Source organism: Salvelinus alpinus, chromosome 22, assembly GCF_045679555.1.
Source record: "Salvelinus alpinus chromosome 22, SLU_Salpinus.1, whole genome shotgun sequence".
NCBI lineage: Eukaryota > Metazoa > Chordata > Actinopteri > Salmoniformes > Salmonidae > Salvelinus > Salvelinus alpinus.
The window spans coordinates 40,963,057-40,978,080 of record NC_092107.1 but is presented as its reverse complement, the minus strand read 5'-3'; the positions used below and the strand labels follow the sequence as shown (position 1 = coordinate 40,978,080).

The following is a 15,024-nucleotide window of genomic DNA, read 5'->3' as shown; positions in this document are numbered from 1 at the left end:
CACTCCAGTATCCGTGTCCCCTTCCCCCTATACATACCTACCTTCATCACTCCAGTATCCCTGTCTCCTTCCCCCTATACATATCTACCTCCATCACTCCAGTATCCCTGTCTCCTTCCCCCTATACATATCTATCTCCATCACTCCAGTATCCCTGTCACCTTACCCCTATACATATCTACCTCCATCACTCCAGTATCCCTGTCTCCTTCCCCCTATACATATCTATCTCCATCACTCCAGTATCCCTGTCACCTTACCCCTATACATATCTACCTCCATCACTCCAGTATCCCTGTCACCTTCCCCCTATACATATCTACCACCATCACTCCAGTATCCCTGTCCCCTTACCCCTATACATATCTACCTCCATCACTCCAGTATCCCTGTCACCTTACCCCTATACATATCTACCTCCATCACTCCAGTATCCCTGTCCCCTTACCCCTATACATATCTACCTCCATCACTCCAGTATCCCTGCACCTTACCCCTATACATATCTACCTCCATGACTCCAGTATCCCTGTCACCTTACCCCTATACATATATACCTCCATCACTCCAGTATCACTGTCACCTTACCCCTATACATATCTACCTCCATCACTCCAGTATCCCTGTCACCTTACCCCTATACATATCTACCTCTATCACTCCAGTATCCCTGTCACCTTACCCCTATACATATCTACCTCTATCACTCCAGTATCCCTGTCACCTTACCCCTATACATATCTACCTCCATCACTCCAGTATCCCTGTCACCGTACCCCTATACATACCTACCTCCATCACTCCCCCTATACATATCTACCTCCATCACTCCAGTATCCCTGTCACCTTACCCCTATACATATCTACCTCCATCACTCCAGTATCCCTGTCACCTTACCCCTATACATATCTACCTCCATCACTCCAGTATCCCTGTCACCTTACCCCTATACATATCTACCTCCACCACTATACACATCTACCTCCATGACTCCAGTATCCCTGTCACCTTCCCCCTATACATATCTACCTCCATCACTCCAGTATCCCTGTCACCTTACCCCTATACATATCTACCTCCATCACTCCAGAATCCCTGTCTCCTTCCACCTATACATATCTACCTCCATCACTCCAGTATCCCTGTCTCCTTCCCCCTATTAATATCTACCTCCATCACTCCAGTATCCCTGTCACCTTACCCCTATACATATCTACCTCCATCACTCCAGTATCCCTGTCACCTTCCCCCTATACATACCTACCTCCATCACCCCAGTATCCCTGTCCCCTTACCCCTATACATATCTACCTCCATCACTCCAGTATCCCTGTCTCCTTCCCCCTATACATACCTACCTCCATCACTCCAGTATCCCTGTCCCCTTACCCCTATACATATCTACCTCCATCACTCCAGTATCCCTGTCTCCTTCCCCCTATACATATCTACCTCCATCACTCCAGTATCCCTGTCCCCTTCCCCCTATACATATCTACCTCCATCACTCCAGTATCCCTGTCCCCTTCCCCCTATACATATCTACCTCCATCACTCCAGTATCCCTGTCCCCTTACCCCTATACATATCTACCTCCATCACTCCAGTATCCCTGTCTCCTTCCCCCTATACATATCTACCTCCATCACTCCAGTATCCCTGTCCCCTTCCCCCTATACATATCTACCTCCATCACTCCAGTATCCCTGTCCCCTTCCCCCTATACATATCTACCTCCATCACTCCAGTATCCCTGTCTCCTTCCCCCTATACATATCTACCTCCATCACTCCAGTATCCCTGTCTCCTTCCCCCTATACATATCTACCTCCATCACTCCAGTATCCCTGTCTCCTTCCCCCTATACATACCTACCTCCATCACTCCAGTATCCCTGTACATTGTAAATATGGTATTGGAACTGACCCTGTATATTGTTACTTATTGTCTTCTTCATATTTCTTCTTTCTTCTTCTTAGTATTACTTTAATAGTGTGTATCACATTGTTGGGTTTTCAGTTTGCTAGAACATCATTTCACTGTACATGTACACTTGAAACACAGACTCCAACTACCTTGAGGAGAACTGGCTGGATGAGGGTGTGTTTGAGAGTAGTGTGTGTTTGTCTGTGTGTGTGTGTGTGTGTGTGTGTGTGTGTGTGTGTGTGTGTGTGTGTGTGTGCGTGTGAGAGTGTGTTTTTGGAACAATACGTCAAAGTGTATCTCTTCACTAATATTGTCTGTGGGATCAAAGTAGAGGTGGGGAAGTGGGAAATGACTCCCACTGGCTAACTCTGCTCCTCCAATCACAGAAGATCATTTTAAAATAATCAAGCGTCCAATCAGAGCCTGGAGTCAAACAGGGGGCCGTTTCATCAAACACATCAGCAGTCTCAGTCCCACAGAAGAGAGACAGAGACCGAGAGACCGAGACCGAGAGAGCGAGACCGAGAGCGAGACCGAGCGAGAGAGAGAGAGAGAGAGAGAGAGAGAGAGAGCGAGAGAGCGAGAGAGCGAGCGAGAGAGAGAGAGCGAGAGAAGGGTCCATTATAAAACCTTCATAAGGCATTTACAAACAGTTAACTCACCATCTATTAATTATTACTCCCACATTTGTAAATCTTAGTAAGCTAGTTATTCACACAGATATATATATATATATATATACACACTATATATACAAAAGTATGTGGACACCTGGTCAAATTAGTGGATTCAGCTATTTCAGCCACACCTGTTTCTGACAGATGTATAAAATCGAGTACACGGCCATGCAATCTCAATAGACAAACAAACATAGGCAGTAGAATAGCCTTACTGAAGAGCTCAGTGACTTTCAACGTGGCACTGTCATAAGATGCCACCTTTCCAACAAGTCAGTCCGTCAAATTCCTGCTCTGCTAGAGCTGCCCTGGTCAACTGTAAGTGCTGTTATTGTGAAGTGGAAACATCTAGGAGCAACAACGGCACAGCCACGAAGTGGTAGGCCACACCAGTTCACAGAACGGGACCGCTGAAGCGCGTAGCACTCACTACCGAGTTCCAAACTGCCTCTGGATGCAACATCAGCACAATAACTGTTCGTCGAGAGCTTCATACAATGCGTTTCCATGGCCGAGCAGCTGCACACAAGCTTAAGATCACCATGCGCAATGCCAAGCGTCGGCTGGAGTGGTGTAAAGCTCTCCGCCATTGAATTTCCAGTGGAAATTCTCTGGAGTGATGAATCAAACTTCACCATCTGGCAGGCTGACGGATGCCAGGAGAATGCTACCTGCTCCAATGCATAGTGCCAACTGTAAAGTCTGGTGGAGGAGGCATAATGGTCTGGGGTTGTTTTTCATGGTTCGGGCCCCTTAGTTCCAGTGAAGGGAAATCTTAACGCTACAGCATATAATGACATTCTAGATGATTCTGTGCTTCCAACCTTGTGGCAACAGTTTGGGGAAGGCCCTTTCCTGTTTCAGCACGACAATGCCCCCATGCACAAAGCAATAGCCATACAGAAATGGTTTGTCGAGATCGGTGTGGAAGAAGTTGACTGGCCTGCACAGAGCCTTGACCTCAACCCCATCGAACACCTTTGGGATGAATTGGAACGCCGACTGCGAGCCAGGCCTAATCGCCCGACCTCACTAATGCTCCTGTGGCTGAATGGAAGCAAGTCCCCACAGTAATGTTCCAACATCTAGTGGAGGCTGTTAGAGGGGCAAAGGGGGGACCAACTCCAGATTAATGATTTTGGAATGAGATGTCTGATGAGCATGTTAGTCATCTTGTGTGGGTATTGGTCACTCAAAACATTTATAAAGTATTTATGAAGCATACATATCGCTCATGTTAGATTAGGTTCTGCAAAAATACTTACTAATGATTAGTAAATGGTTTATAAATGTGGGAGTAATGATTAATACATGGTGTACACACTTTATAAATGCCTTAAATATGGTTTATTATAGACCGTTATAAAGTGTTAGCGAAAAGGGCTGTGATGGTCTGATGCCAAGCCCATGGGATGGTAACACACACACACACACACACACACACTACCTCCTGGTTGAGTAGAGCAGTGGCCAGTTTGTGGACGTCAGCAGTGAGCAGCGAAGTCCCTCTGATCACCTTACTCAGCGCAGCCAGGGATTGGTGGATGCCCTGGACCAATCGGATAGCATTGAACTGTTCCAGAACAATGAAGGACAAGACAGGTGACCCCTGACCTTCAGTCGGTGGGGCAACTTTTTGATGGATGAGAGATGAGCCCTGAAAGACAGATAGACACAGAGAGAGAGAGAGAGAGAGAGAGAGAGAGAGAGAGAGAGAGAGAGAGAGAGAGAGAGAGAGAGAGAGAGAGAGAGAGAGAGAGAGAGAGAGAGAGAGAGAGAGAGAGAGAGAGAGAGATGAACAGAAAGAGAGAGAGAGGATAATTAAATGACTTGTGTAAAATGCATGCCACCCCAATAGCTTAATGCCAACAGACGATTAATAGGTGATTGACTAGAGGTGATTAGCTAGCTGCTAGGAGGTAGTAGGATGAGTAATTAGCTGGTCATTAGCTGCTAGTCCTTCTTGAGCTAGTTATACACCCCCCCTACAGAGAGGATCCGCCCCTCGTAGACTGACCAATGGATTGGAGCATTCATATCTGGTACCGTCAGGGGGCTGGGGTCTGGGTTTGACACACACATGCTCGCACAACACAAAAACACACATGCACCAAAAAGAGTTGTCAAAGGGTTGTGAACAAAATAATATACAAACCAACGATCCCCTCAAATGCCTCCCAAATCACAGAGAGAAAAGAGTGAATTCATTTAGCAAAAACACACTTCTCTGACACAATAACAGTCCTGTATTCACACGATCACTCTCTCCTAAGACAATAAAACAGAGACACACTGCTCTGACACAATAACAGTCCTGTATTCACACGATCACTCTCTCCTAAGACAATAAAACAGAGACACACTGCTCTGACACAATAACAGTCCTGTATTCACACGATCACTCTCTCCTAAGACAATAAAACAGAGACACAATGTCCTCCTCTTCTTTTATTCTCTCTGTTGTTTGTGTTCTTCCTCAGCGTTGTATTCTCTCCCTCTGGTGCAGGCTGGGTAAGATATGCTAATGAGGTTTTACAGGGATCCGATGTGGGACCCGCCATTAATTAAAACCAGTGGGGTGCTGCACTAGATTCTGGGATGTCAAAGCGACACTCATATAAAAACACTTTAACACAATACATCATTCTCCTATTGATATCAAACACAACAATGGTGTGTGTGTGTGTGTGTGTGTGTGTGTAGCCTATTCTTACTCTCAGAAAAGTCATAGCCTGGTCCTGGGGAAGAAAGAACAATGGCGTCTGCAACATACAACCCTGCTCCACTATAGCAACATGAATCATTAAATAAACACATTACCCACCTGAGAGACTCACAGTGGGAATGTTTACAAAAAGAGAAATACACACGCATGCACACACACGATGAAGGAACTTAATCAGCTTTATAGAGACTTGAATTATATTTGAGTAAACAACACTGGGACACACACTGAATACATTATCTGGATCCACAGAGAACCACTGTTAGAATGGACCCATGAGACAAACACTTCTGTTTCCACAGAGAAACACTGTTAGAATGGACCCAAGAGAGAAACACTTCTGTTTCCACAGAGAACCACTGTTAGTATGGACCCAAGAGACAAACACTTCTGTTTCCACAGAGAACCACTGTTAGTATGGACCCAAGAGACAAACACTTCTGTTTCCACAGAGAACCACTGTTAGTATGGACCCAAGAGACAAACACGTCTGTTTCCACAGAGAACCACTGTTAGAATGGACCCATGAGACAAACACTTCTGTTTCCACAGAGAACCACTGTTAGTATGGACCCAAGTGACAACCACTTCTGTTTCCACAGAGAACCACTGTTAGTATGGACCCAAGAGACAAAAACTGCTGTTTCCACAGAGAACCACTGTTAGTATGGACCCAAGAGACAAGCACTTCTGTTTCCACAGAGAACCACTGTTAGAATGGACCCATGAGACAAACACTTCTGTTTCCACAGAGAACCACTGTTAGTATGGACCCAAGTGACAAACACTTCTGTTTCCACAGAGAACCACTGTTAGTATGGACCCAAGAGACAAACACTTCTGTTTCCACAGAGAACCACTGTTAGTATGGACCCAAGAGACAAACACTTCTGTTTCCACAGAGAACCACTGTTAGTATGGACCCAAGAGACAAACACTTCTGTTTCCACAGAGAACCACTGTTAGTATGGACCCAAGTGACAAACACTTCTGTTTCCACAGAGAACCACTGTTAGTATGGACCCAAGAGACAAACACTTCTGTTTCCACAGAGAACCACTGTTAGTATGGACCCAAGTGACAAACACTTCTGTTTCCACAGAGAACCACTGTTAGTATGGACCCAAGAGACAAACACTTCTGTTTCCACAGAGAACCACTGTTAGTATGGACCCAAGAGACAAACACTTCTGTTTCCACAGAGAACCACTGTTAGAATGGACCCAAGAGACAAACACTTCTGTTTCCACAGAGAACCACTGTTAGTATGGACCCAAGTGACAAACACTTCTGTTTCCACAGAGAACCACTGTTAGTATGGACCCAAGTGACAAACACTTCTGTTTCCACAGAGAACCACTGTTAGTATGGACCCAAGTGACAAACACTTCTGTTTCCACAGAGAACCACTGTTAGAATGGACCCATGAGACAAACACTTCTGCTTCCACAGAGAACCACTGTTAGTATGGACCCAAGTGACAAACACTTCTGTTTCCACAGAGAACCACTGTTAGTATGGACCCAAGAGACAAACACTTCTGTTTCCACAGATAACCACTGTTAGTATCGACCCAAGAGACAAACACTTCTGTTTCCACAGAGAACCACTGTTAGTATGGACCCAAGAGACAAACACTTCTGTTTCCACAGAGAACCACTGTTAGTATGGACCCAAGAGACAAACACTTCTGTTTCCACAGAGAACCACTGTTAGTATGGACCCAAGAGACAAGCACGTCTGTTTCCACAGAGAAAGTAATACATTATATCAGAATCAACAGTGGTGGTGGTGCATGACTGTTCAGATATTTGGGGATTTTGCACCTCAATGATTCTGGTGAATCCACACCCAGGATGAAGCATTAACTTAAACACAGACACATTGGGCAGAGGGGACACGACATAAACTCATTAATGGCTCCTGGGTTATTATTAACATAAAATAAGCTTGTTTACAAAGGGAAAACTAAGTCCAGTCTCCTCTTCTCTTCTGTCTCCTGAAGACAGACCTTATTATAGCCAATCAAAAAACACTTCACCCACCTCAATGACCAATCAACAGACAACTGCAGCTGTGAGGTCATTTACATATATACACATATATTAGATCCCTATTACTGAGGCTAGGAAGACACAGATACATCACCAGTAAACACACACAAATAATAATATATCGTGTTTTCAGGCCCACAGAACAAGACATAAACTAATGGGAGAGAGAGAGAGAGAGGGAGAGGGAATGAGAAGGGAGAGAGAGGAATGAGGAATGAGAGAGATAGAGATGGGAATGAGGAGTAGGGAGAGAGAGAGGGGAATAAGGAGGAAGAGAGAGAGATGGGGAATGAGGAGGGAGATTGAGGAATGAGAGAGATAGAGATGGGAATGAGGAGTAGGGAGAGAGAGAGGGGAATGAGAAGGGAGGTAGAGGGGGGAATGGGGAGTAGAGATAGAGAGGGGAATGAGGAGGAGAGAGAGAGAGAATGAGGAGGGAGAGAGAGAGCGGGGAAGGAGGAGGGAGAGAGAGAGAGGGGGAATGAGGAGGGAGCGAGAGAGAGGGGGAATGAGGAGGGAGAGAGAGAGAGGGGGAATGAGGAGGGAGAGAGAGATAATGAGGAGGGAGAGAGAGAGAAGGGGGGTGAGGAGGGATAGAGAGGGAATGAGGAGGGAGAGAGAGAAAGAGGGGAATGAGGAGGGAGGGAGAGAGAATGAGGAGGGAGAGAGAGAGAGAGGGAATGAGGAGGGAGAGAGAGAGAGGGGAATGAGGAGGGAGAGAGAGAGAGGGGGAATGAGGGGGGAGAGAGAGAGAGAGGGGGGGAATGAGGAGGGATAGAGATAGAGGGAATGAGGTGGGAGAGAGAGAGGGAATGAGGAGGGAGAGAGAGAGGGAATGAGGAGGGAGAGAGAGGGAATGAGGAGGGAGAGAGAGAGAGGCAATGAGGAGGGAGAGAGAGAGAGGCAATGAGGAGGGAGAGAGAGAGAGGGAATGAGGAGGGAGAGAGGGGAATGAGAAGGGAGAGAGAGAGGGGAATGAGAAGGGAGAGAGAGAGAGGGAATGAGGAGGGAGAGAGAGAGAGGCAATGAGGAGGGAGAGAGAGAGAGGCAATGAGGAGGGAGGTAGAGAGAGGGGGAATGAGGAGGGAGAGCGAGAGAGGAATGAGGAGGGAGAGAGAGGGGAATGAGGAGGGATGTAGAGAGAGAGGGGAATGAGGAGGGAGGTAGAGAGAGGGGGAATGAGGAGGGAGAGAGAGAGAGGAATGAGGAGGGAGAGAGAGAGAGGAATGAGGAGGAGGAGGGAGAGAAGGGCTAAATTATTTAACACAAAAGGGGACATTTCATTGATTTGAAAGGTGGTGGTTTCTAAGCAACTGCATACACTAGCAAAACCGAGGAGTGAGCAGCCACCGGCCAACACACACACTAGCAAGCACACACACACAAAGACACAGCAGCTGTTCAGGTAGATAGAGGAGAGAGCAGAGAGGGAGAAAGAAAGAGAGAGATTTACCTGGTTGAGTTTCTTCCATAGGTTGAGGACAGGAGAGAGGCCATTGGACCAGATCTCTCTGTCAAACTTTGATCCTGCTGCTACCGAGCGGCTCAGAATCCTCAGCTGGGAGATCACCTGGAGACGGAGACGGAGACACAGACAGACAGACAGACAGACAGGTGGAGGAGTTAATTTGTGTGTGGACAATGACCTTGACAGTTCAGCATAGTACATCAATCAGTCCATCCAGCCGTCCAACCATTGGACAGATAAAAAAACAGCAGAGAAGTTTATACTCTGATAGTAGAGATAGGGTTTCTGTTCTGAGGTGTGTGTGTGTGTCTGTGTGTGTGTGTGTGTGTGTGTCTCAGTGTGTGTGTGTGTGTCTGTGTATGTGTGTGTATGTGTGTGTGTGTGTATGTGCGTGTGTGCGTGCGTGTGTGTCTCTCTGTGTCTCTTTGTGTGTGTGTGTGTGTGTGTGTGTGTGTGTGTGTGTGTGTGTGTGTGTGTGTGTGTGTGTGTGTGTGTGTGTGTGTGTGTGTGTGTGTGTGGTGCTTTGTGGAGATTAGAGGGAGAGACGGTCTGATAAATGGGTTTAATTTGGTCTGGGTGAACTCTCCACCTGCTTTATCAGCCCCACTCAGGAGCGAGTCAGAGGATACACTCCTAGGAAAGCAGATGCTATCTAGAACCTTAAAGGGTCTTCGGCTGTCCCCATAGGAGAACCCATTGAAGAACTATTTTTGGGTGCCGGTAGAGCCATTTTGTTTCCAGGTAGAATCCTTTTGGGTTCCATGAAGAACCCGTTTTAAAGAGGGTTCTACCTGGAACCAAAATGAGTTCCCCAGATCTGTGCCTCAACACAATCCTGTCTCAGAGCTCTACGGATACTTCCTTTGACCTCATGGCTTGGTTTTTGCTCTGACATGCACTGTCAACTGTGGGACCTTATATAGACAGGTTTTTCCTTTTCCAAATCATGTCCAATCAAATGAATGTACCACAGGTGGCCTCCAATCAAGTTGTAGAAACATCTCAAGGATGATTCATGGAAACAGGATGCACCTGAGTTCAATTTCGAGTCTCATAGCAAAGGGTCTGAATACTTATCTAAATAAGGTATCTGTTTTTTATTTTGAATACATTTGCAAACATTCCTAAGAACTTGTTTTCACTTTGTCATTAAGGGGTATTGTGTGTAGATTGCTGAGTTTTTTTATTTATTTAATCCATTTTAGAATAAGGCTGTAACGTAACAAAACGTGGAACAAGTCAAGGTGTCTGAATACTTTCCGAAGGCACTGTACATACAGAAACGGTCATGGAAATTGATTTAATCAAAACTATTCAGTGTGTTTCTCCTGTCTATAACCACCCTTCTGTCTGGAATTGCTGGTGCTCTTTGATCATTATTATCAGGTTCAGCTTAAGCCTTCACTTAGCTCTAGATTGGTTCTAATCGTCCTTCTGGAAATCAGTTAAATCTAGACTAGGGCAAGTCTGAAACCATGTTAAACCATGTCTGAGAAATGCCATTTCAGTTAGTCCAGTTAAAAAGTGCAATTTAGTCTAAAATTAGGCTTAATCTGTTTCCGTAAAACCGCCCCCGTAATTTGAATAAATAATAGTTGTTCATCAGACTCAATGCTTTTGACCATGTTGGGATGTATCCCAGGCCTACTGGATACGTCATCCCACCACTGTCCCAGAGTCTGTTTGGGCTATTTCTTTCTCGACAAGCGGACCAATAGAATAGGTCAACTCATCTGGGTGATAGTATATTGACATAGGCTAGTGATGCTGTCCTGTACTCAACTTTCAGGTTTTTAATGTCACATATATAAGTATATCGAAATGCCTTTCTAAGTAACTCAAAACACAACAATAAAAAAAGGAAAAGCAAATATGGACATCTTCAACATTCATTAGAATTTGGTAAGACTTGGATGTTGTGTTAATATGAATGACCATAATGTAAATGTGATTTCTGTGTTTCTGAGCACTGTGGGTGGACCCACTAATCAGGTTGTGCACCCAATGCATGTGGGTCCGGACAATTTCTCAAAATGTCCGGTAAATTAAAATGCTGCCGGTCAAATATCCACCGGCATATTTTACAAACAGACGCACGCACACACACAGCAAGCTCTGGTAGCCTATTCAGAGAGAGCAAAACCCAGAGGAGTTTTAATACCTGTTAAAGTCCATTCACCCAGACTAGTTACAGGGCTTTAGGAAAGTATTCAGACCCTTTGACTTTGTGGACTATCCTGCATACAGTCAGTTGACTTACACCACACAAATCTTCTGTTTCACAATGGAAGGTTGCAGATGCCAAAAACCTCAAGCTGATCAGTACTTGTAGGGAAAGAGGGATGGGCCTTCCCTGAAGAGGGTCAGGGTAGCCTTCCCTGAAGAGGGTCAGGGTAGCCTTCCCTGAAGAGGGTCAGGGTAGCCTTCCCTGAAGAGGGTCAGGGTAGCCTTCCCTGAAGAGGGTCAGGGTAGCCTTCCCTGAAGAGGGTCAGGGTAGCCTTCCCTGAAGAGGGTCAGGGTAGCCTTCCCTGAAGAGGGTCAGGGTAGCCTTCCCTGAAGAGGGTCAGGGTAGTGCGTGTAGATTGATGAGCAAATGTTTTTATTTAATCCATTTTAGAAGAACGCTGTAAATAAACAAAATGTGGAAAAAGTCAAGGGGTCTGAACACTTTCCAAATGAACTGTATATTTATACATAAAGCATACTAGTTATATAGAGGAGACTAGTTAAATAGAGCAGACTAGTTAAATTAATATATAGAGCAGACTAGTTATATTCATATATAGAGCAGACTAGTTAAATAGAGCAGACTAGTTATATTCATATACAGAGCAGACTAGTTAAATAGAGCAGACTAGTTATATTCATATACAGAGCAGACTAGTTATATAGAGCATACTAGTTATATAGAGGAGACTAGTTAAATAGAGCAGACTAGTTAAATTAATATATAGAGCAGACTAGTTATATTCATATATAGAGCAGACTAGATATATTCATATATAGAGCAGACTAGTTATATAGAGCAGACTAGTTATATTCATATATAGAGCAGACTAGTTAAATAGAGCAGACTAGTTATATAGAGCAGACTAGTTATATAGAGCAGACTAGTTATATTCATATACAGAGCAGACTAGTTCAATTCATATATAGAGCAGACTAGATATATTCATATATAGAGCAGACTAGTTATATAGAGCATACTAGTTATATAGAGGAGACTAGTTAAATAGAGCAGACTAGTTATATTCATATACAGAGCAGACTAGTTAAATTCATATATAGAGCAGACTAGATATATTCATATATAGAGCAGACTAGTTATATAGAGCAGACTAGTTATATTCATATATAGAGCAGACTAGATATATTCATATATAGAGCAGACTAGTTATACAGAGCAGACTAGTTATATTCATATATAGAGCAGACTAGATATATTCATATATAGAGCAGACTAGTTATATTCATATATAGAGCAGACTAGTTATATAGAGCAGACTAGATATATTCATATATAGAGCAGACTAGTTATATAGAGCAGACTAGTTATATTCATATATAGAGCAGACTAGTTATATAGAGCAGACTAGATATATTCATATATAGAGCAGACTAGTTATACAGAGCAGACTAGTTATATTCATATATAGAGCAGACTAGTTATATAGAGCAGACTAGATATATTCATATATAGAGCAGACTAGTTATATAGAGCAGACTAGTTATATTCATATATAGAGCAGACTAGCTATATTCATATATAGAGCAGACTAGTTATATTCATATATAGAGCAGACTAGTTATACAGAGCAGACTAGTTATATAGAGCAGACTAGATATATTCATATATAGAGCAGACTAGTTATATTCATATATAGAGCAGACTAGATATATTCATATATAGAGCAGACTAGTTATATAGAGCAGACTAGTTATATAGAGCAGACTAGTTATATTCATATATACAGCAGACTAGTTATATTCATATATAGAGCAGACTAGCTAAATTCATATATAGAGCAGACTAGTTATATAGAGCAGACTAGTTATATTCATATATAGAGCAGACTAGTTATATAGAGCAGACTAGTTATATTCTTCCTCTTGAATTTGCAGACGTGTTGCTGTGCGTTTTGTTGCCAACTTTACTTTGCTAGCTTTGCTTTGCTAGCTGACAACTTTACGTTTATATTTTTAGTTTTTCCATCACAACTTTTTTCCCTCATTCAACTTTTTCACTCCGGACGCTTTATCTGGACATGGTTCGTCAGCACCTTCAACAGCCGAAGCTAAGTAGTAACTTTAACATGATGTCTTCTAACTGCATTCGCTGTACTCATAATATACAGGAGAATGATCGCCTAACGGCGAGGATAGCTATGCTGCAAGCCCAGCTTCAGACGCAATCGTTAGGCAAGGGTAATTTCAGTGTAGGAAAGGGTGAAACAGCGTCTGTGCCACCAGTAAGTACAGATAGTAACGTTAGTATAAATCCCCCCGCACTGTCCCCGCAGCCGGACAATTTTCTCATGGCTTCTGGAGGGAAATGCTGTTGGAATGCTCAACCGGTGTCGCTCATTCAGCCGACAGAAACTTTCAACCGGTTTTCCCCATTGAGTAGCGAGTCGGAGTCTGAGGCCGAGTCTTCTCTTGTGTCTACTCCTCCCGTTACGGGGTCTGAGACGCCGAAGGCTCCCACCATTAGCTCTGACAAATTGAAAACCCTAGTCATTGGCGACTCCATTACCCGCAGTATTAGACTTAAAACGAATCACCCAGCGATCATACACTGTTTACCAGGGGGCAGGGCTACCGACGTTAAGGCTAATCTGAAGATGGTGCTGGCTAAAGCTAAAACTGGCGAGTGTAGAGAGTATAGAGATATTGTTATCCACGTCGGCACCAACGATGTTAGGATGAAACAGTCAGAGGTCACCAAGCGCAACATAGCTTCAGCCTGTAAATCAGCTAGAAAGATGTGTCGGCATCGAGTAATTGTCTCTGGCCCTCTCCCAGTTAGGGGGAGTGACGAGCTCTACAGCAGAGTCTCACAACTCAATCGCTGGTTGAAAACTGTTTTCTGCCCCTCCCAAAAGATAGAATTTGTAGATAATTGGCCCTCTTTCTGGGACTCACCCACAAACAGGACCAAGCCTGACCTGCTGAGGAGTGACGGACTCCATCCTAGCTGGAGGGGTGCTCTCATCTTATCTACAAACATAGATAGGGCTCTAACTCCACTAGCTCCACAATGAAATAGGGTGCAGGCCAGGCAGCAGGCTGTTAGCCAACCTGCCAGCTTAGTGGAGTCTGCCAATAGCACAGTCAGTGTAGTCAGCTCAGCCATCCCCATTGAGACTGTGTCTGTGCCTCGACCTAGGTTGGGCAAAACTAAACATGGCGGTGTTCGCCTTAGCAATCTCATTAGGATAAAGACCTCCTCCATTCCTGCCATTATTGAAAGAGATCGTGATACCTCACATCTCAAAATAGGGTTACTTAATGTTAGATCCCTCACTTCAAAGGCAGTTATAGTCAATGAACTAATCACTGATCATAATCTTGATGTGATTGGCCTGACTGAAACATGGCTTAAGCCTGATGAATTTACTGTGTTAAATGAGGCCTCACCTCCTGGTTACACTAGTGACCATATCCCCCGTGCATCCCGCAAAGGCGGAGGTGTTGCTAACATTTACGATAGCAAATTTCAATTTACAAAAAAAAAAATGACGTTTTCGTCTTTTGAGCTTCTAGTCATGAAATCTATGCAGCCTACTCAATCACTTTTTATAGCCACTGTTTATAGGCCTCCTGGGCCATATACAGCGTTCCTCTCTGAGTTCCCTGAATTCCTATCAGACCTTGTAGTCATAGCAGATCATATTCTAATTTTTGGTGATTTTAATATTCATATGGAGAAGTCCACAGACCCACTCCAAAAGTCTTTCGGAGCCATCATCGACTCAGTGGGTTTTGTCCAACATGTCTCTGGACCTACTCACTGCCACAGTCATACTCTGGACTTAGTTTTGTCCCATGGAATAAATGTTGTAGATCTTAATGTTTTTCCTCATAATCCTGGACTGTCGGACCACCATTTTATTACGTTTGCAATCGCAACAAATAATCTGCTGAGACCCCAACCAAGGAGCATCAAAAGTCGT

At 44.1% G+C, this 15,024-nt stretch overlaps 1 protein-coding gene across 2 annotated transcripts in view; it reads right to left on the bottom strand.

Moving 5' to 3' along the window:
- dync2h1 (dynein cytoplasmic 2 heavy chain 1) overlaps positions 1-15,024 on the bottom strand; it is a 337,560-nt gene that overhangs the window by 51,529 nt on the left and 271,007 nt on the right. For both annotated transcript variants that reach the window (XM_071360118.1, XM_071360119.1), the window contains 2 exons: positions 8,837-8,953; positions 4,052-4,261 (listed from right to left, as the gene is read on the bottom strand). In XM_071360118.1, coding sequence (XP_071216219.1) covers positions 4,052-4,261; positions 8,837-8,953 — 327 coding nt within the window. The remainder of the gene's footprint in view (positions 1-4,051; positions 4,262-8,836; positions 8,954-15,024) is intronic.